The sequence below is a fragment of the Berghia stephanieae genome, chromosome 1, assembly GCF_034508935.2.
Source record: "Berghia stephanieae isolate SIO BIC M18660-M18661 chromosome 1, UCSD_Bste_1.3, whole genome shotgun sequence".
In the NCBI taxonomy this organism is placed as follows: Eukaryota; Metazoa; Mollusca; class Gastropoda; order Nudibranchia; family Aeolidiidae; genus Berghia; species Berghia stephanieae.
Window position 1 is genome coordinate 79,400,293 of NC_088360.1, and position 24,000 is coordinate 79,424,292.

The 24,000-nt window shown below is 36.6% G+C and overlaps 1 protein-coding gene and 1 long non-coding RNA gene across 3 annotated transcripts in view; one reads left to right on the forward strand and one right to left on the reverse strand.

The window, feature by feature from the left end:
• The window catches only part of LOC144958374 (putative thiopurine S-methyltransferase), a 34,336-nt gene that overhangs the window by 6,840 nt on the left and 3,496 nt on the right, over positions 1-24,000 (forward strand). The window contains exons 2-7 of the mRNA XM_078890349.1: positions 7,316-7,436; positions 8,214-8,306; positions 8,553-8,688; positions 10,830-10,882; positions 11,632-11,706; positions 16,357-16,442. Coding sequence (XP_078746475.1) covers positions 7,348-7,436; positions 8,214-8,306; positions 8,553-8,688; positions 10,830-10,882; positions 11,632-11,706; positions 16,357-16,442 — 532 coding nt within the window. The 5' untranslated portion in view covers positions 7,316-7,347. The remainder of the gene's footprint in view (positions 1-7,315; positions 7,437-8,213; positions 8,307-8,552; positions 8,689-10,829; positions 10,883-11,631; positions 11,707-16,356; positions 16,443-24,000) is intronic.
• Positions 19,754-23,379, reverse strand: LOC144958380 (uncharacterized). Of its 2 annotated transcripts, none has more exons than XR_013642417.1 (2): positions 23,123-23,379; positions 19,754-19,891 (listed from the first exon to the last, which is right to left on the reverse strand). It is a non-coding gene; the product is annotated as an uncharacterized LOC144958380 (long non-coding RNA). The 2 variants fall into 2 exon arrangements; XR_013642418.1 differs by lacking the exon at positions 19,754-19,891 and adding an exon at positions 20,512-21,970.

Here is a 24,000-nt window from a genome sequence, read left to right on the forward strand (position 1 = left end):
TATCTCTTTTTGTTTTGTTTTCAGATCTTTTTTATTTCTACTAGTAAGAGAGTTTTCTTTTGGTTCAATAAAAGTTTTAGATCTTTTGTTATCCAAGGCTTGTTGTTAGGATAATATTTTATTTCTTTTTTACAAGACACGAGCTGTTCACAGAATTTTAAATACTCACTCACACAGTCATTCAGCTCATCCACACTATCACATGATTCGATAAAAACATTCCAGTCAGTGCATTCAAAACAACCACGCAAATCTTCACACACACTTCCGTTCCAGATCTGTACACTTTTCTTTACTGGTTTTACACGTTTAAAAACAGGGCGGTAGGTGGGGAGTAGCAAGAGCATGCAGTGGTAGTAGTAGTAGTAGTAGTAGTAGTAGTAGTAGTAGTAGTAGTAGTAGTAGTAGTAGTAGTAGTAGTAGTAGTAGTAGTAGTAGCAACAGCAGCAATAATATTTCAAGAATCTGAAAACAAAACACATGACCACCATCTACAAGACTATGGTTAGATTAAAGCTGGAATATGCTAACTGCATATGGTATCCGAAGTTTGAGGGAGACAAAGACTGTTTGGAAAGAGTGCAAAGGAGAGCAACAAAACTTATCACACACCTGAAAGATAAAACCTACTGTGAGAGATTGAAAGAATTAAATCTCCCGACCTTAGATTACAGGAGAAGAAGGGGAGATATGATCCAAACATGTAAAATAGTAAAGGGAATAGATAGGGTAGAGGCAGGATTCCTTAAACCAAACAAGAACATTCAGACACGAGGAAACAGCAAGAAACTGAAAAAAGAACGTTTTAAAACAATTGAAAGAAGGAACTTTTTTTCATCTAGAATTGTAAATAACTGGAATAAACTGCAAGAAACCACAGTATCAGCACAAAATTTGAATAAATTCAAAGCAGAGTTGGAGATAAGCAACACCCTAGGAAACAAGTTCAATTATAAAAATTGGTCCAATCATTAATAGATGAGGAGGAGCGAAGGAGACTACACCAAGTCTAAAAGCTCTATACAGAGGTATCCAGGTATCCAGGTAAAAGAAAACATCTCGTGGCACTTCGTTAATTGTTGGTGAGAGACAAAATAAAAAATAGAATTATCAAGAAATCCACTTCTTCCTTTAGCAACGAAATAACAAAATATGTTGCCTATGGAGGTTTTGCACCTTCCCACTTGATGTAAGTAAATAACAATGTGAAATTGAATGTAAGCTTCAATTTAATTACGAAAACAGATAGAATGGACGTTTCGGGTTTCCCGCCCCTTTATCAACAAACAGGATGAATGAAACATTTAATATGAATGAGATTATGTGGTAGAGGCGATGATTTATTCAACAAAACATTGGTTGGCAGGAAATACTATGCTCCTTTGTAAGGAAACACGAATTAAAATAGAACAATAATATTTCTAAAAGGTGCGCAATTAATTAAGTGGAAAGAGGGAAGGCGGAGAGGAACAGTGTAATTAATTTTAGAAAGTGAAATATAAAAACGTGTAGACTATTGTTGGAAAATAAATACAATGGAATTGGAGACAAAAAATAAGGGATGTCGGTATAAGTATAATCATCATGGCAGTAGCAGCAGCAGAAGCAACAGTAGTAGTAGTAGTAGTAGTAGTAGTAGTAGTAGTAGTAGTAGTAGTAGTAGTAGTAGTAGTAGTAGTAGTAGTAGTAGTAGTAGTAGTAGTAGTAAGATAAGACAAGATAAGATAAGATAAGATAAGATATACTTTATTCATCCAAAAAAATGGAAATTCGATTACAGACGAAGTATGCATTAACACATACACAAAGTTGAGAATCTATCGCGACAATGTATATTATAGACGTCTATATATATAATATGCAAATGCACAAAAATGTAAAAATATGCAACCAAGAACCAATAGCAACACTTTATATATTAATTTGATAAATTGAGATAGGCCATACCTCTGGCCTTTAGTCCGAACTCGTGTGTGTATATTTAAAAGATAGTATTTAATCTAAATCACAGTTGCGCGTTAAAAATTCGAACACCATGTGGCAAAAATGAATTAAGTAGTAGTAGTAGTAGTAGTAGTAGTAGTAGTAGTAGTAGTAGTAGTAGTAGTAGTAGTAATAGTAGTAGTAGTAGTAATAGTAGTAGTAGTAGTAGTAGTAGTAGTAGTAGTAGTAGTAGTAGTGATACTGATTTGCAATAAAAGGAAAAGACGATGGATGGCCGGAGGAGTCGAGGGGGGGGGGGGGGGGGGGGGAAAGGAGGCAAGAGACAAAGGTAGTATCATATTTAAATGAGGTCCAGTCTCTAGTTCATGCCGTGAGGTGAAAGGGTGTTCAGTTTTAGTATCAGTTCTGCCTCCCTGTATTTCCTTTGTTGTTTAGCGGTGTGACAGAACTGAAAAACGGCAATATGGATGTCGTGCAATCCTCGATGACCTGACCTGAAGGCCCTGCTCTAGTCGGTCATGGGTTCATCACATGGGTGTTGACCGAACGTTGTTCCTTTCTCGATGGGTCTTTCCAGAAGTTAGAAGAGCTGATGTTTGTAAATTAATAAGAGCATGTGAACGATGTCAATCAATCGATCCTGCCCCTATCGTTCACGAGAGAGGAAACCTCAGCGTTTTTGATCATTGGGAAAGGTTGGCGATTGATGTGACTCATTACCGCCAAATTCCGTACTTGTCCATCGTTGATCGCGGCCCGGGAAGATTTACCATCTGGAGAAAACTGACACGTGAAACGGCGGAATTTGTTACTGCAACAATAAATCAGTTGTTTCTTGAGAGAGAGAGAGAGAGAGAGAGAGAGAGAGAGAGAGAGAGAGAGAGAGAGAGAGGGGGGGGGGGCTGTGAAAGAAATTCTAATGAACAATGGGACTGTATTTCGGTCAGATTGTATGTGCCGGTTACTCGAAAGGTGGAGAGTGAAGGCAACATTCAGGGCTGCCTACCGACCAAGTGGTAATGGGATTGTAGAAAGTCATCATCGAACAATTAAGACGTTGGCAGAAAGGGCAAACATTTCACCCATGGAGGCTGTTTACTGGTATAATTCTACACCCAGGCACAGCATAGATGGGGAGACTGCCGTTTCGTGCGATCTATAAGTACGAGTGGAGAGATAATCAGACCGCCGAGAATGAAGCTCCTAGTAATGACAGTGAAAGAATTAGTGGAAGATTCAAGGGTGGTGAGAGAGTTTGGGTTAAACCGCCTCATGCCGGATGCACATCAAAGTGGGAAATAGGTACTGTGACTGCCGTGAATTCGATTAACAATGTTGATGTTGATGGTATAAAACGACACGTGTTGGATATACGGAGTGTCGTTGAAGCAGAAAGTGAAGACAATGCTGAGGACATCACCAGGCCACAATGGGCGTTTGATATTCAGAGATTGGAGGAAAGTGACGGTGAGGAAAGAGAAGGTGAAATTCAGAGATTAAAGGAAGAAGGCGTTGAGGAATATGTAGAGCGCATATTATGTTTCGGGCGACCTGGAGTCGATGAAGAAGTGAATCCGTGTAGAGCAGAACCAGAAGATGAAATTGGAAAAGTTGTCGGATTGAGGCGTGTTGGGACAAGGACGCGCAGGCCACCGGTTTGGCTCGGGAACTATGATTACTCATCGGATGATGAAATGGACGATTTGTAATAGTAGTGGACTTAGACAACGTAATCTTTCGATCAGGGGAGCGTGCAATTTGTTAATTGAAGTGCACGCAATTTTTGGGACTCTGTGCTAAAGGGTGTAAAAACGATAATTGAACAGAGGAGAGACAATTGTGTTGTCAAGTGAAAAAGCCGGCAGTAAGGGTGGATATTGATATTTATTAGTGCGGGGCGGTCCTTGGCAAGCTTAAGGACCACGGTCCTACGGTCCCTGGGAAATGAAAACCGCAAGGACCGGTCCTAGGACCGGTCCTTTTCGACATTGAACATTCCTGAGAGACTGTCGGAAGTTCGAACCGTTTTGACCTTTGAGACCGTGGGATCGTTCATTCTTGAACCGTTAAAGACCGCTACACGATGAAAACCGTGGTCTACAGGAGTAAAACACACGGAGTAGTCACACTCATTTCAAATTGTAACCTAATTAGAGAAGAGGGGTGATGCCTTCTTTATTTGCTCACCGTACTTCATTGTTACTTCGATAATTTAATAAAATTTGAAATTTATCCCCATTAACGGAGATAATGGCATCGCCCAAGGCGTTGATCGAGTTATTCGTGGCGTTGATACACACACGCAACTCCTACCCCCCCCCCCCCCCCCCCCCCCCCCACACACACACACATTAGAGGGCAGCGAGCATTGAAGAGTAAGAGAGAGACGTGAAGTTATAATAAGAGGGGGTGGATGCGGTAAAAAGTTAATAAGTAATAAGTGGTGTCCATGGTGACTTTTCGCCAGATCTAACAAACCCAGCTACCCATTCACTGCTGAGTAGACAGGGACTCAGAAAAAACTCGACTGCACCCGGGATCGATCTCTGGCCCTTTGCGTACAAAGAGAGTGCTCTATCAACTGAGCTATCGGGGTCCCTAAATATTCTATTGGACTTTTTTAAAATACAGACGTTATAACTGGGTTTTTTGGAAGGAAGAAACTAATGAAACTCATATTATTTGATTAGTTAAAACACCAAACGAAATTTTAATATTATTGTATTATTTTAAATGACAACAATGCGATAGAAAGGAGTGGTGACAAGAGATGGACAAAAGAAAACAAAAAATCGGACTTGCTACTTGCCAGGTTCGCACACACCCACACACACACATACACACAAACACAAACATCTTTAGTAGTCACATGCATTTCAAACAATAACCCATTAGAGAAGAGGGGTCATGCCTTCATCATAGATCATTGTCATTGCGATCATTATGGTGTAGTAAATTTTGAAATTTACCCCGTATAATGGAATCGTCCAAGGCGTGTGCCTCCTGTTCCCCCATCTCACACACGAAAGGGCGGTTTGCGGAGTGGAGGGAGGTGGTCGTCTGCCTCTATGGTCGTCTGTGTCGTTTAGTGTATGGCAAAGGGGGGTGGGTGTGATTAATTAAGTGGGATGGGTGGTGATTGGTGGAAGATAGGCAACCGAGCCAACGAATCGCTGGGGAGGTAGTATGGCGCGAGACCGTTGAAAGGTGATAAGAAGTGAGGACCGCCGCCGGTTTTCCATTATCGGACCGATCCTCGGTTCACAGCTAAAAGACCGTGGGACCGGTCCAAGGACCGGTCCTCAGCGCGGCACTAATATTTATTTGATTGTTGTTTCGCGTAGATTAAGTCACAATAATATTCAGATTAGTTTAGTTACACTTACATCATCCTTCTACAATTACAATAATATTATTATTCAATATGTATTCCTGGGTGGGGTCTTTTGTCTCCCTCCCCCCCCCCCCCCCCCCCCGCGCCCACTCATAGAGTCCATAGAATTAGAATGGGGTAGAGAGGCCCTTACTGTATTTTCTATTCCCCTATAATATCCGTTTTCCAACTTGGTTTTGTCCTAGCCCCTGCTGCAGTCTTTGGTTGAGGGGAAAACAGTCTAATGAATAGTGTTAGTGTTAGTTGGGGGGTGACATTTTCCCCTTGTAAATCATCTCTCTGATATGTACTGATATCTAGACGTCTATCTAGTTATAGTTTTATTTTGTTTCGAACATCTTTTGTAAACTTTTGAGTGCTTCCTCTTGTTAGATCCTGTGTCTAGATGACACTTTTAGACGATCTCACTCAAACTAAGTACACTGATGGTATGCTTTTGGATATATATGTTCCTTTTTTGAACTAATTCTTATTTTTTCTTAGTTGCTTTAATAGTCTAGTAATTCTAGATATTTTTTTTTTTTACTATCTCATTTTCTTCCTTTTTACTAGAGCTGATATGACCTAATGTGTAGCAAGCACTGTAAAACCCTTAAAAACAAAAACAAAAAAACAAAAACAAAACAAAACAAAACAAATAATATGGATTCAGATCCCTCGAAGATACAAATCTAAATGAATAAATTATTTTATTTTATGTTGTTTTATTATTAATTATTTTTACATTCCCATGATAAAAATAGACAAGAGTCAGGGTTTATCATTATAATAAGCAGTACATATACCGACGTTTACTTGTGAGTGTATGGAATTCAATGGAAACATTACCTCAGCGATGGCCCCAAAATACGGTCCCTTTTAAGAGTACTTTTACTCACTCTTTCATTCCCAAGACCCGATGGTCATCAGGGGTACTAGCGGGATGAAGCCTTCAAAATCTGGTGCCACACATATTGGTTAGTAGCCTTCTCTATCAACTCGTTAAGCGTCAATCCTGTCAATTCCCTGATGTTATCCTGCCAGGTTTTCATATGTCTTCCACTTCTCTATTGACCTTTCATCGTGCCTTGAATAACTGTCTTGTACAAGCTGACATGTCTTGACCAGATGTCCAAACCATGAAAGTTGCCATCTTTTTAAAGCAATGGTTCCTGTCTCCCCACCAGCTTTTTCACATCTTCAAGAACATTCTAGTTAGTTTTTTATATATGACACAAGTAGAATTTTCAGGTAAATCTTGCACATATAGGTATTGATTCACCTTTCTAGTTCCCATTTCATCGTAAAGGCTTCACAACAAAGTAACACTGACAGTACAAGTGACCTGCTGTAGCGTCTCACCACTAAGGGCGATTTTAGTTTTGGCATTGCTTTTGGCTGTTGACCAGAATCTGTGACTTATCCGTGCTGATTTCCATACCATTCTCGGATGTTGTCTGATTTAGAAAAATTGTTAGAAATTGTAATTCTTGATCAATGTCATCCACAAAGTGAAGGTTACATATTTGCTTGCCCTGAAAATGTGTAGAAGAATGATGGTTCTGCAAGAAGATTGGTGTTTCAAACTAAATAAAAAAATTCAGGCCACGTTTATGTGAGGTTATTTTAACTGCTACATCTTAAAAGTCGATATTTCTTAACTGTGAATTCAATATTGAATGAAAGTCTTTTGGCTTTTTTTAAAAGCTGACATCATATACAGACTTAAACACGGGGTCAAGTTGTCTTTGAGTGAGGGCACATGGAGATTTAAAACAACTTTACTTCCTGGAACACCCCTTCAAATCTCTGGATACATTTATAAACAGCCCTGTGGTATTTGTTTTTAATGAATTAAAAAAAAATTATTGCATACTAGCTCCCAAGACAAGAGACTTACTTAATATTTTTAACGAAACAAATTGAACAATCTTAAATCAACGAAACACCATGAGATGTTTTCTTTGTACTTTTGTACCATTGGCTTTCATTATCCAGGTTGACATTGACACACTTTTATATTAAAAGACATGGAGGAGAATGCAACAGACAGAATCAAAGTATGGGAAGAACGATGGGAGCAGAATGATATAGGCTGGCACTTGCCAAATGTCCATAAGTATTTTCTTCCTATTTCATGCTTATATTAATATCTTTCACTACTTTGATTATGGTTTTTACGTTTTCCCAAAATCCAAAAATTTTAAATTACCTTTATGCTTTCTCTTCTTCTTTTTCTTGTTCTTCTTGTTCTTGTTCTTCTTCTTGTTCTTCTTGTTCTTCTTGTTCTTGTTCTTCTTCTTCTTCTTCTTCTTCTTCTTCTTCTTCTTGTTCTTGTTCTTGTTCTTGTTCTTGTTCTTGTCTTTTTTCTTCTTTCTTCTTCTTCTTTTCTTCTTCTTCTTCTTCTTCTTTCTTCTTCTTCTTCTTTCTTCTTCTCTTCTTCTTCTTCTTCTTCTTCTTCTTCTTCTTCTTCTTCTTTCTTCTTCTTCTTTCTTCTCTCCTCCTCTCCTCCAGCTCCTCCTCCTCTCTCTCTTCTTCTTCTTCTTCTTCTTCTTCTTCTTCTTCTTCTCTTCTCTCTTCTTCTTCTTCTTCTTCTTCTTCTTCTTCTTCTTCTTCTTCTTCTTTCTTCTTCTTTTCTTCTTCTTCTTCTTCTTTCTTCTTCTTCTTCTTCTTCTTCTTCTTCTTCTTCTTCTTCTTCTTCTTCTTCTTCTTCTTCTTCTTCTTCTTCTTCTTCTTCTTCTTCTTCTTCTTCTTCTTCCTCCTCCTCCTCCTCCTCCGCCTCCTCTTCTTCGTCTTCATATGAATCAACTGACAGTCAGACTAAGTATTATTGTCAATATTTTTGTTTGGGTGTAACTTATTTATTCACTCATTTATTTACTTTTATTTACACCAGGCATCTCCAAAAACATAAATCTTTGCTTTTTAAAGAAGGAGAGACAAAGAAGTTTTTTGTACCACTATGTGGAAAAACGGTGGACATGAAATGGTAAGGACAATTTTTTCAATGTTCAGGTATAATATTTTTGTTGTCAAATGCATCTCTTATGTTAGACCAGTGTAAGTTTTTGTGTGTGGTTCTTTAATCAAATCTCAACTTTGGTGATAATATAGACATCTATGTTGTTCTCTTATTTCCCCAAGATTGCCGAAGATTAACTTAAGGGAAAGGATCACAGATCCTTGCAAAAAGAAAGTAGATTGCCATGTGATTAATATTTATTTGTTTTTTCAGGCTGTCAGACCAAGGCCACACTGTCGTTGGGGTGGAAGGGGTCAGAAAAAGTTTGGAAGATTTTTGCAGTGAACAAGGATTAGAATGGTCTTTAGAAAAATCTCAAAGCATGGGACCTGGATGTGAAGTGATGAAGGTGATGATGAATATACAGCATTTTGTGAAAAAGAAAGTTTTGGGATTTTGAAGAGGGCCTTGGCTGCCTGGGGGTTAAGACAGAATTGCTCCTTATTCTTATTTCTCGCTGCTTCCAACTTGATTATGGTTTGTTTTGTGAATGAATGGCATAAGAATCAAAATGCTTTCACAATTTAAATAACCCTCATTTCGTCCATCAAAAATTATGATGTGCTGTTGGAAATGTTCACCAGTTTTGTCCGTCAAAACAATTGTATTGAACACTCAAAACTATTTGATACCATTAAAGTCTATAGTAGATCATATAGAGTTGGGATTGGTCATCTCCCTGGTGGTGTAAAATTAATAACGAAAAAGCCAAGTGACGTGAACTTTATTTATTCCATTTAAGGGGGGACCTGTAGTCGATTTTGAGTTTTAAATTTTTTTTCGGCCAAATTGGGCTAGTCCTAAGTGTTTTATATTGTTTTAGGTTTATGAAATAAAAAAAAACAAAACAACAACCAATATGTGAATTTTAAAAATTAGAAAAAATATTTTAGTGCAACAGTAAAACCAAAATTTGCATATCACATTTGATTCGTTAAACTGTTACTTGTAGGACGCACTCTGTCTTAGTTATATGATTTGACTTTTCTTGTAGCATTCTTGAAGTTCCAGTGTTAAGTTGTTTGATCTGTAAACATGTGGATCAAACTAATGCTTGTCTAATTCAAACAATTCCTATGGCTACCACCATTTCTTTAAATGAACAAACTGACTTTATTTAAAATGATTATGGTCTATATACCCAAGGAGAGAGAAAAAATGGAAGCATTACTATTTTACTTTCTTGATAACTTCATCAGGCAATGTTTCGTATTAATATTCCATTAGCCCTATTTTCAGTCTTGGGAGCCAAAAGTACTCCAGGGGTATGTTTTTTAATCGTAAAACTGTCAATTTTGACGCAGAGACCTGCAATTTGGTGTTTTTTCCTAATATGAATAGTTCTATGACCATGCCAAATTTCAAGCTTGTCACATGCATAGTATACTCACACTGAACATGCTCATCTGGAATTTGAAATTTCCCAATTTGTGGCGACAAATGACCCCCATGACTTTCAAAGAGAAAAATACTAGAAAGTACGATTTCCTGATTTGGGGGTCATTTGGCTCCCATGACTTTATAGAGGAAAATACTAGTGATTTCAACAGAGAAAGTTCTTTACTTCATTTCAAATGCAATATAATCCACAATTTTCATTTCCACTTACCTATTTTTGTTAGTTTCATTGCCTCTCAGGGGCTTTCAATTATATTCTTAGACCTCCTTGGGACTCTTTTTTTTTGTCAATGCTAAATTACAAATATAAGACATCAAAACAATAAATCTTCATAAATCCGTTGCAAAATTACAAAGAAACGTTCGTTAGGGTTGGGACATCTCACAAAAAGTGTAATATTACTTGATTTAGTTACTCCCCCCCACCCCCACGCACCCCTCCTTCTCTAAGATGTAAGGTTATTTAAACAGCCTCTAATCAGTTATAAATTGTTAACTAGCACGAAATATGTTTTGCAATGACTTTTGAACTATAAATGTTGCTTTACAATACACATAGGCTAAGACTAATGATGACATGCAATCATCATCATCATCATCATCATCATCATCATCATCATCATCATCATCATCATCATCATCATCATCATCATCATCATCATCCACATTGTAGTCTTGATGTTGATTATCATCTTTGTCATTATTTAAGTTGTTTTCTCTTCTTGTTTTCTTCTCTGCGCCGGAGTAAATGTTTTATTTCTACTTGATTGATGAGTTACATTTAAATAACAAGTGTGGATGTGTATGCATCCACTATATTCATTGCAGTTTATATCAGCTGTCACTATGTTGAAGTCAATCCGATACCAAAATGCATATATATATATATATATATATATATATATATATATATATATATATATATATATATATAATATATATATATTATAAGACTTAAAAGATAACTAAAATGTTGTAATTCAGACTTAGAATGCATTTTTACAAATTTGATCCTCCCTGATACCTTTATTCTGTACTATAACATTCCACTTTGTTATAATTACTTAATACTAATTTTTAAACCAAATTCAGATTAAAGACAGACAGATGAAGCTGTATGTCAGTGATATATTCCTTTTCAACAAGTAAGCTGGTGGTAGAATTTGGAATTTTAGATAATTTAACATCGATCAATTACTGATATTTAGATAACTCAGTATAGAGTTGGCCAAGGAGTTCACAACATTGCCATCCGGAAGTATAACGGACCAACACACAAACTCTGTGTAACCATGAACTTTTATAGTCTGGTTAATACAGTTCAGTGAGAACAACTCACAAACGCGGATGGCAAAAACAATAACAAAGGCCTGAGTGACGTCATCTGCATATTATTTATAGTAATGAAAGCCTTTTCACTACCTGATTGACACATGAGTTGCACAAATAAAGTACTTATAGCATCAATAATATTAATGATGACTAGGATTATAGTATTACGATTTTTTGGGGGGGTTTGTACATATTCATTCAATCATTTACCACTATTTTTTTGTCTTTAGATTAAGTAGGCGTATGGTTTGATCAAAATTGGTAGTTATTTGATATCACTTCTTTTGAGTAATTATGTTAAAAAATATATTTATAATGAATAATTTTGAATTGATTATTAAGCTAAAATGACGATAAGACTCAACTAATTCCAACAGATGTAAGTGTTACCAAATTATTTACGTGAAAAAGACTATTGTATTTAATCTAAAGTTTAAACTCTTCATTCTCTTGAGGTATGAGAAACCCTGCACAGTCAAATGTACTTTTTATAATATTTAAATTGATTTCGTTATCACTATTGCTTTCTAAATTTGTTTTAATATAAAAATAATTATTTCAGCTCCATTGAAGGACAATTCGACTGCATTTGGGACAGAGGATCCCTTGCTTCATTGGACAGAAATGATGTCAAAGCGTAAGGACTTATTTAAAAAAACACAAAAAACGAATTTACAAATTCTATCTGTCACACATTTTTCTTTTTGCTGGGTTAGGTCTACTTAAAACAAAGCTATCATCTTTTACGCTAGTACAAGAATTCTAACGAAAACAGAATTTTATTTTGGTTCTAGGGAATTAACTTGAGCAAACCAATGACTGAATTATTTAATTTCTTCTTTGTAGTTAGGGCAGCCAAAGGCAAACGCTGCACCATGTTATATGCGCTCCCAATGTTCAATAATTGTTCATGACTCAGTGCTGTCACTATTTCTTCTGGGAGATAGTTCTATTCCTTAATGGTTCATGGAAAAAGGGTCTGTTGTCTCTATAACATTGTTGTGTTTGATTTGTGTAATTCCATAAATGCTCAAAGTGCTTCATATTCCTTCACTTATTCCTCCAATCAGGCGATATGAAACACACTCCATTTGATTCATTACAAGTTTGGAAAACTTTTTTGTACTTAATCTCTGATATGCGTCATAACGTCTGCCACTGATTGAATCCAAGGCAAGTTGTGTAAAGTGCCTTCCCAAGAAATCAACACCTGTACCAGAATACTTTTAATTGTTAACTACTGAGTCACTGAACATACTGAACATTGGAGAGATTTAGCTGAGCAACAGATGTGTTTTATGGATTAAACAATGTTTTAATACTTCTTTTTATGTCAAAATTGAAAAATAAATTGGCAATATAATGTACTGATAGTCATGAATTGTAAAAACATGTCTCGACTCTTAAAATCTGATTCAGATCGTGTGACTGTTTAAGTTACTAATGTCGAAAAAAATGTTCGGACCAAGTAAAAAATTTGATGTATTTTTAATTGAACATCTTTCAATGTAACAATTAAAGGTATACGTTCACCATTTAGATTCATTTATTGGGAAATAAGCCTTTAGGAAATATTTGTTGGTAATGAACGAAAATGAGAGCTTGTCCTTGCTTTATGGACTTTTGGCCCGCCTGGCGAGAAATCTACAGAACATGAATGAGCAAAGAATCCAACAGAAAAAAGTTGCTTTGATAAAATTTAAAACAGTCCATTTTACTCTGTTAAAGCCCATATTGACTACAGAACTGCAAGAATTATCTTCAAATGACTTCACAATTAAGTATTTCTATCGGGTGCAAGAAAAAAAAATCTGGAATCGCTTAGAAGCTTGTAACCGCCAGACCATAACTGATTCAAGTCTGAAATTTCACGATAATCAAACCAATTTATTGAACTTAAAAATGATCGTGAAATATTCTTTTGACAATTGTTTTAATAGATACGCCTCAAATTTGCCATATCGAAGATGATGTAATTCTCAAAATTAGAAGTGATCTGTCGACCCCCTATTTTGCTTTATGACTATGAGTATCCTTTTTGCTTTCAAGATCCAATTGATTTTCTTGTGTCTGGGCCTAATAATTCGATTCCATGAAATTGAACTGACTCTTTTAGCTCTGCTTTTGTGTAAAACGTTCTCACTCACTCACTCACTCTATCCCATGACCGGCTGGTCGTCGGGGGACTCTCGGGATGCAGACTTCAATATTCGACACCACTTATCATGGTCTTGGGCCTTCCTCATTAGATTGTTCCACGTCAATCCTGTCCAATCCTGTCCAATCTTTTATGTTATCCTGCCACACTTTCCCATGTCTTCCTGTTCTTCGGCAGCCTTCTACTGTGTCCTGCAATATTGTCTTGCATAAGCTTTCGTGTCTTACGAGGTGACCAAACCAAGACAATTTCCTTCTCTTTACCATTGCAAGTAGTGGTTCTTGCTTCCTGCCAGTTCTTTTACTTCGTCCAGAACACTTACATTTGGTCCCAAATATGATATTTTTAATAGTTTTCGGTAGCCTTTGAGCTGGAATGCGCGAACTCTCCTTTCTGTGTCAGCATTCATGGTCCAGGCATCGCAACCATAGAGGAGTACAGACAGTACCAGAGATCTAAATAGTTTAAGCTTTGTCTTGAAGTTTATGTTATGCAGATTCTATTAAGTCTTACCATTGCTGCAGTAGCCATGCCCAGTCTAGCTTTTATTATTATTAAAACGTTCTACGACTCTTATACACTGTTTGACATCATTGTTCAGTTTATGCTGTAGTCCATTTTATTCAAGTCAGGAATGCCATTTAATCTTTAGAACTAAATCAAATATGATTTCTGTGTCGTATTGAAAAGTATGTAACATTGTTAAAAAGAAAACTTATTCCAGAAGCTATCCCAGTAGGCCATTTGATTTTCGAAGAAATGGGGTAACTTTCTACACTAGTAACACCATGCTGCTAAAAACAAAACGCAAGTTTGGAGACCTTCGATATTGTAATTTTTATTCGACTTTGGTGTATGCAGCATAGTTTCTTAACCAATCATTGATTTTTAATAAAATTTAGCAAGTTTTAACTTAAGGTATATTCTTATTGCTATCAAATTTTCGATGGTTTCCGATTTCTTCTTCGTATTGAAACAGCGTCACAATTTTTTCCAGTTTTTTTTTCTCGCACCCCACATTTTCTCGAAGAATTAATATTCAGGGTTAACCCACCTTGTAATAGCCCACCTATCTAATATCCAGCTTTTTCATGCATTAACACATTCTTTTTCACTTAAAACTGAACAGAATGTGTAATAAATGTAAGAGAGACAATACATGTTTTACTATTTACTGTATATTTGAATGTTTGTCTTGATTATGGCCCTTGTACACCAAGCTAAATAAACGTGAGTTGATAATTAAAAAGGCAGTTCAGTCCTGAGTATGCTGTAGAAAACATTGCGTCTCTTTTCATATTCGAGTTCCTTGGCTATTACTATAACCAGCTGATGTCCTGGAAAGTTTGTTAGTGACGGTGGTTTTCCGTTGCCTTCCGTCATTGTTATTAGTAGAATTTAAATTATTGCATTTTAATTTGACTAAGTTGTTTTTGATGTTTTCTTTGGCTTCTCCTGGTTTTTGTTATTGTTTCCTTCCACCTTTATTTCCTCTTTTTGTTATTTTTCTGTATGCCTTGAATAACTCAAAAGATCTCAAAATGTTCACTATTTCTAAATTCGGTGTAGACGTCTATTATTAATTGTGTGTCGTATTGTCCGTAGGTGTTGGGGTGAATAGTTATAACAATAATTAGGTGTTGTCATTTTCGATGTTCATCGTCGACCGTTGTAATAAGATTAAAATAGCTCACTGTTGTTTTTTCTTCTTCTTAAAATCGTAAAACGTAAACAGACAATCAGGAGAGACCATCAAACAAGTAAAGAAATTTAAATATTTAGGCACTATCATCACCCACGACGCACGTGAGATAGAGGATATAAAACAAAGAATAGCAATAGCAAAAAACGTGTTCCATAAAATGCGACCAGTTGTGTCAAACAACAACCTAAACTTGAAGACCAGAATGAAAGAAGTAGAAACATATGTTATAAGTACCCCTTTATACGGTTGTGAAATGTGGACGCTTGACAAAGAATGTACGAGGAGGTTAGAGGCATTTGAGATGTGGGTGTATAGAAGAATGTTGAGGGTATCATGGACAGACAGGTGTACGAACGAGGAAGTGTTGGAGTTGGAGAAGGTGAGAAAGGGAAGAATACTGATCGATAACATCAGAAAGAGGCAGTTACGGTTTCTGGGACATGTGTGGAGAAGAGACGGAATTGAAAAGTTGGTAACATCTGGGATGATCGAAGGAAAGAGAACTAGAGGAAGACAAAGAATGACTTATCTAAAAAACCTAAGAATGGCCAAATGTGACTTAAAAAGAAACACAGATTTCATGCGCACCGCAGAGGATCGTGATTCGTGGAGACAACTGACCGGCAACGTGCTCAAGAGCACAAGCCAAGATGGATGATGATGAAGAATCTGTTTTTTTTTTATTATTAAGGTATGTTGTTGCATTACCCAGGTCACATCAAGATATACCTCCACTTTTAATTTCATTTTCGAGCACAAGACATTGCAAGAGGAGACTGGTTCACAGTCTTTATCAACAGACACAAAACAAGCATAAGGAACGATTTTTTTAAATTCAAAGAGCTATAAAACCGTGGAATGTTGCCAAGTATGAAACGAAAAATGCTGTGGACAGATTCTAAATGCTTGATAAATGATTAACCAATTTCCACTATAATTATGACTAAATATAAATACATAAGGTATTCAAAGGTCAGTTGGCCTAATTAATCCTCATGTGATATAATTATGTTTACGTTATGATATGAGAGTAATCTGGGTTTTTCCACAACAAAGACCAACTTATTCAAAATTGAGTTCATAAACATGCATCTCAGTGTCTGCAATAATATCATATGTCTTGCAGTTGTAATTAACAAACACATTTATACGGACTGATTCACAAGAGTTCGTTTGACAACTTTGTCTGCCTTGACGGATTATCTCGCATCTGTCAGATTAATCGTCCGCACATTTCCTCTGATTCCTCTGAAGTACAAGATACATTCAATGATAACTAAGATGAATAAGAAAGATGACTGTTTCAAGATATTGAGTTGCAAATTATATCCTGTAGTCATTTTTGACCAAATCTGTAAGTCAACTGTTTGCTATATATTGCATTTTTAAATGTTATTTTTATGTTTATGGCCATTCCAATACAGATACGCCACATCGATGAAAAGCTTGCTGAAACCTGATGGGAAAATGTTGGTTGAAGTGTTTGAATATGATGTGGCCATTTTTGAAGGTGAGTTTGTGATCTTAGCATAATTCAATTTTAGCCGGGGGGTGGGGGTGGGGGGAGGGGGGGGGGTCTTGTTGTAGATATTATGATAGTAACCATAATAGTCATTGTAATTGATACAGAAGGGGCTTGAAAATATCCCTTAATAAATAACAATAAATTAATGGTTTGTCATTATTAAAAAAACAAAAAAAAAACAACAACACATACTGGTTGATTGGTTCTTGAGAGTAGGGACTGAAACATGCTTTAAATCCAAAAATGCAGCACATTTTTTTTGTACAATTAAAATTAATATGCAGATTATCAGGATTTAATCAGACTGAAACACCCAACCTCACCTCCTAGCAAAATTAAACAATTTTGCATCGTGAGAGAAAATTAATGAGCATAATATGCTATTAAATTCCGACAATCACATGATAATTAGTGAAATAATGATCGCTATCATAACAGATAAATAAATAGGAAAATTGAGTTTAAAAAATTTGAGTTTTTATATAGCGCAATATCTACTAAACGTGCTCAAAGTGCTTTACAAGGGGTCCCTTGCCAACAGCAACATTTAACATTTAGGAAGGGACATGTCGCCTATTTGGCAACATTACATTTTTTTCCGGATAGAGACAACCTTGTTAACGGACAGGTACTCATTTTACACCTGAGTACAGTGAGATAATGTGAGAAAAGAGCCGTGACTATGTGCCGAGCGAGGCTCAAACCCAGGACCACTAGACCATATAGCCGCACTTTTTAGATTATATCGCAGTTATCTTTTAGCTCTTCAGACAAAAACAGAAAACGGCCAAATATTCATGGGCGGGGTAGTCAAGACTGGACTCAGTAAGTAAAATCCAATCGTTGTGAAGGAAATGGCAGGCCTGTCAGTACCGCTGGGTGTTTTCAGTTTTAATATTTATCAATTTGCCAATAAAAAATAATATATGTTGTAGAAATTGCGATTTAGATCCTATTTTGTTTGCGGGTGGAAATCATTGACATTGCACTTTGTTTGTTAAAAATCGGACAAAAATTACGACCTTGGTGATGAAAAATGACTTTGGTGACTATTTTTGTAAACTTATAAAATTATTATGAATAATTTATAACTCCCTTATTTGTAGGTTGATTTTGTCATTCGTGGAGTTATTTATTTCTAATGCGAAGTTATTACTTTGTATTATTAGGACCAAGAAAAATCCCATAGTGGGCAGGGAGGTACTTACTGTGTCTTCTATCCCCTCTATCTATTTTCCAACTAGCTTTCTGTCTATGTCTTGGAATGAGATTATTTGGTTTTGTCCTGGCCCTGGCCGGATGCCCTGGCTGAGAGGGAAACAGTCAAATGTATTGTTATTGTTTTGGGAGATGATATTTTTTTTCCTTGTAAATCATCTCTCTGTTATGTATTATTATTATATTTGTTGTTTTGAATCTATAATGAAAGCATTTGAGTGTGTTCCTCTTAGTGGGGACCTGTGGTCGTGTCTGGATGAAACTTTTAGGTGATCTCAAACTAAGTACATTGATGGTATGCTCTTGGAATCTACACCAATTCCTTATTTGTACCATTCCCCTTTTCTTGGGTGCTTTAATTGTAATTCTAGAACTTTTTACTATCCCATATTTTCCCTTTTTACTGGCGCTGATATGACCAAAATGTGTTGCCTTAAACGCCGTAAAACCCTTAAGAACAATAAAAACAAACAAAATTGTTTACCCTCTTTGATCCACCGCAACTGTCTGTTCTTGTAGATTTGTGAGTCAAACGTCCCAAAGTTTTCGACCAATCATAGGCTCTCTAATCGGTCCTCCAAAACAAAGACGCGTCTAGCCATCATTATGCTACTGTTATGCAAAAAATTTAAATCCTAATAACTAAACTCTAAAAGTAAAATACAGTGCACTCTGGATACGTCGACGTTGCCTAAGTCGATTTTTACCCAAGTCGATTTTTTTTCTTGGTCCCTCCCCCTTCCTCCTATATAACATTAGTAAAAAAAAAAAAAACTCCACATAAGTCGATGTCGCTTAAGTCGATGTTCTTATCACTCATGACTACAAAAAAAAAATCACAAATAAACAAGTATTTCCATTGGTTAAAAAAGCTACCAGTAAGAATTTTAAGTGGTTAAGAATATCCGCGAACGATTGGCGCACACCGATGTGATGTAGGTGCTTTGCCTGACGTCCGTGTTCAACGTACATGAGCAGTATTGAATAACTTTAATTTCTCCATCTCAAATTTTACATTGTCGCAACTTCAAGTTCAAGATTTTTTTGGTTCTAATCCCAGGCCATCCTATGTAATGGCCCTCTTAATTAGTATCAATTTTATCAAGAGGAATTCAAGTCAAGTCTACAACTACAATGGCAAACCTATCGCGGAAAAGGAAGATTCGATGCATTTGGAAAGTTTGGCATGCGACAGAAAATCATCGCATAGGAAATTGGCATACCAGCTATTTCTGTCTCGACGATTTACAAGAAGCATGACCTTGACCTGGAGTCTCCTACCCTTCCGCTTTTCGCGGAATAATTTCACTTAATAGGATTCCACAGTCTGACGTCACGTCCGCCTAGCAACGAATCGGCTGGCTCTAAACAAAAAAAATCCGTGCTTGGTCCGGGCAAGGAATAATTGGAAAATCGCTCAAAAAACAATTTTTATCTTAAATATGGTCCAGTGTTTTGTACCAGATTGTCTACACCAGTCAGATATTCACTCCTGCAAGTTTTACAGATTTCCAAATGGACAGGCAGACAAAAAATTGAAGAAAAAGTGGATCACTTTAGTCAGGTAAGCACGCACGCCTCGTCGAACATTTGCTAGAGTTCGTAGTCCAGATCTAGGTCAAGTTCTAGCTTACGTAGACCTATATTTTATGATTAAAGTGTACAATTGCACGAAATTATAAATAAAAATACATTCCAAACTAGGTTTTTATTGAAGTTGAAGCAAAAATGATATCTCAATCGTTTTGATGTTAAGGCTGATAAACTGAATGAGACTTAAGTTCTACTGATAAGTGATAATTTTTTTAAAGGAGAACAAGAAGAAAGAGAAGAAAATATTTGTTAAAATCTTACTTTAAACTCGATACCTTTATGGCAAAATGAAAATAAATAAATAAAATAACGCAACCTCTCCCCCCCCCCCCTCCCCTCACGCAGACCCTCTCTCTCTCTCCTCTCTCTCTCTCTCTCTCTCTCTCTCTCTCTCTCTCTCTCTCTCTCTCTCTACACACACACACACACACAAACACACATACTTTCCTCTTTTTTTTTTGGAAAGTTTCTCTGATTCTCTGCCATGCCTCCCCTCCCCGACAGCCGAGGTGGCAACTCTGTGTGAACAAAGCAAGATGGCGGCAGGGACCTCTCTCCTTTACCTGTGCCCGATTGTTGACACTCCAAAGTTTCCATCACCGCACTGTCCAGTACAGTGCTGACTGAAATTAAGAGAAAACGCCAGTCTTGCCACACTCAACCCCAAGATCAACTTTAACTGTAAATTTAAGAATTCATATTTTTATATATACCTAGTCAAAATCATCAAAAGAAGTAATGAGGAAGTGCGACATTTTGCTGAATGTGCGATTTCATAAAAGACAGGCGAGAGACCCACCAGTAACCTAGTCTCTTGCACACCTTTGATTTATCATGCATTGAGCTGGTGTCAAACAAGATATTCTAAAACAAAGTACTTATCAAATTAAATAATATACCCAATGTGCCCAACAGAATTATTGTTTTTTTTTTAATCTTTTCATTTCAGGTGAAAGGACAAAAGATCCAACATCATCATCAAGAGTGTGTTCTTGTCACATCAGAGATGGTGACAAAGCCAACCTCCCTGAATGGTTTGACAGAAATAAAAATAAATTGTTTCCATCAGAGCCAGAAAGAAAGAAAAGAAAAGTGACACAAGGAATTCCCACCCCATCTCAATTGGCACCAACATCAAGAAGTCCACCACCACCACCACACCACCACCACCACCACCATCATCATCATCATCATCATCATCATCATCATCACCATCATCATCATCATCACCATCATCATCATCATCATCATCATCATCATCATCATCAGCTCAACTCTCTTCATCATCATCACAAAGTCCCACCTTTAAAAAAACCAGATTCCTCATCATCATTATTTTCCTCCTCATCATCATCCTCATTATCTTCTCCCTCATCATCATCTCAACTCTCGTCACCATCATCACAGGATTCCATCTTTTAAAAAAACAGATTGTAGAACAAGTGAGGATATTTTAAATAGAACAACAAATTTAATTCAAGAACAAGAAATTACAGACAAAAATAAGGAAATAGCTAGCTTTAAAAAACCCAACTAAGTTAGATTCGACGCACTTACACTGTTTCAAGCCTTACAGAAAAAGTTCTTCGAATGGAGACAGGTGTACATTGTTTTAAAATATTTAATATTATTGTTCAATATGTTGAGTGCTTTAGAGGTAACATTATTTATTATAGTGGATGGGAAGTTCAGGAAGAGACAGTTGCATTAAAAGACCAAATTTTCATTATTACACTTATGAAACTTAGACAGAACTACGCTAACCTTCATATTTCACAATTGTTTAGCGTTAATGAAAGTACTATAACAAATATTATACAAACTTTTATTCATGTTTTACATAAGCCATAAGCTTCTCTTTGAAAATGTTATGAAGGTTACATGCCCTTCTAGACATAAAAATAAACTCTCAGCTCCATCATCATTTTTAAGATTTCCAAATTGCAGAATGATCATTGATTGTACAGATGACCAAATTGCTATTCCTAAAGAAATGGATAAACAACGGTTAACTTATTCTTCTTATAGGTCCATGAATTCTGTTAAAGCTCTTGTTGGTCTGAGTCCAAATGGTGTGATAAATTTTATTTCTAAACTGTATCCAGGGTCTGTCTCGGATAAGGTCATTGTACAAAATTGTGGATTACTAAAACTTTTAATTTTAAGCCCTGGAGATTTAATTTTAGCAGATAAAGGTAATAAAGGTAAAACCCCATCCTGATTCAAGATATTTTACCTCAAGGAGTAACTGTAAATATCCCTCCCTTTTTACATAATAAATTTACTGAAAATGAGATTTTATTAACAAAAGAAATTGCTTCATGTAGAATTCATGTTGAGAGCGCTAATGAAAGACTGAAAAATGTTAACATCCTCTCATATATTCCAACCATGTTAAGAGAAACATCTGATATTATTTTTCAATTTGTTGCAGCACTTGTCAATCCCCAGTCTCCTCTTATTAAGGAGACTGCATTTTGTTAGCTTTGCCATTTATTTTGTACAACACACATATTTTGTTCATCATCATCAAATCACCATTCAAAATAATGGTTTTGTAGGTCCATACATGATTTTACATGATAAACATGACAAATTATGGCATTGTTGTATCAATGTATGTTCAATGTCATTAACATTGTAAATAAAACCACACAAATTAGTTTTGGACTGAATCAACCCAAGGCATCACCAAGATAGATCTGTGGAAGTAAAAGAATAAAAGATTCAAATTTAGAGCTGCGACCATGCTCAATAGGCAAAAAACAAACAAACTAATAAAACGTCTGTTGTGGTCTTGTGGTATGACACTCGCTTTCAGATCAGAAGGTCCTGGGTTTGGGCCTCGCTCGGCACATAGTTGAGTCCTTGGAGAAGGCTCTTTACTCACAATCTCTCACCGTACTCAGGTGTCAAATGAGTACCTGGCCGTTAACAGCGTTGTCTCTGTCCGAAAAAATTGTAATATCGCCCAACAGGCATCATGTCCCGTCTTACATGTTAAATGTTGCTGTTGGCCAGGGACCCCTTGTAAAGCACTTTGAGCACATTTAGTGGATATTACGCTGTATAAAAACTCAATTAAAAAAACAAATTAAGTGATTCTTTCATTCATCTTGCTTTGTTGATAAGGGGGAAACCCGAAACGTCCATTTTATCTGTTTTCGTATATTAAATTGAAGTCCACATTCAATTTCACAATGTTATTGATTTCTTCGAGTTTCAAGCAGCAACATTTACATTACACCTTAACCCAATAGGAAGTTTAGTTTACCGTGACTAACACTGGTCTAAATAAATCCTTTATTCATCCCATAGAGGAAATTTATCTCTAGGGTCTATTCCCAGGGAAGACTGGAATAACCGCGGTGCAGCGCCGCAAATTGAGCTAGGGCGAGGTGACTTGCTCAAGGCCACACAGCGCAGCGGCGGGTGAACGAACTCGGTACCTTTCGGGTACGAAGCAAAAACCGTACCGCTGATCCACGCTGCCCCACATGAAGTATGATAAAATGTCTAGCGTGATTGGTGATTGTGATGCTCATATGAGTATTATAATAAAGGTTACAACACGATACTAAATAGTATGTAGTAGATATAGTCAATGGCAACGAAAATTAGCGAAGCAAGACTAAGACCTCAAAGACTCAAAGTCCGTGGTCCATAAGATAAAAACACAATAATTCAATGACTCCCTCTCTCTCTCCCTAACTAAAATCGAACGTAAACAGTTAAATCTTTCCATTGGATATACTAAATCTGCCTAAACTCAAAGTAAACTGATTATTGTCCAACAGTAGTTTTACGGAGATGTGAGATTTTGAGAGTGAGAATGAGAAGACGAAATGACTTACCTTCACAGAATACTCTTTATTCTTCATGCTGGCTTGAACTTTGCCGAACATCAAGCCATCTGAGTAAGTGAAAGTCAAAACATGACCTGACTGATGATGATTTTCACCTCGCGAGACACTTTTATGCTCATTGGAGAAGTATTTCATAAGGGCGGTGATGGAAATAGAGTTCGTGTCAGCCATTTTTCTCGACTGTTTAGAGCCAGCCGGTTTGTTGCCATGCGTTGCTGCGCAGGATTACGTCACGACTTAGGAAGCCTATTGGTATACATTCCACATTCAAGGCAAAAATTCCGCTTTTCACCTTTCTCATCAAGGTAAATAACAAAAAAAATCTCTAGCGAAAAAAAAAGTGAGCTATGGCTTATTTCGTCATCTCCTATGGTCAATCAACACACATTTTGTATGTCTGATTAGTCTCTTCAAAGTGTGTGCTGCTGATGTCGGATAATATTTTATGTTTGGGAGGGGGGTTGACCGAAGTATTATTATTATTATTATTATTATTATTATTATTATTATTATTATTATTATTATTATTATTATTATTATTATTATTATTATTATTATTATTATTATTATATGTGACTCCGATCGTGAGGTCAATGACCTTGGTAATATTATATGTTGGCTTCAATCGGTAATAATATTATTTGAGTACGGTCAGCTTCTTTCCCTATTTAATTTTAGCCCTGTGTCCGTGTGTGTGTGTGTGTGTGTGTGTGTGTGTGTGTGTGTGTGTGTACCGGCACGCGCGTTTGCTTGATTAGGTGTGTGTATGTGGGAGGGGTGGGAGGAGGAGGGTCCTGACAAGGTTAAATCCATCCATTCAATGCTTTGCTCTCAGACGGCCAGGACCTGTGTGTTCTCTATTATTA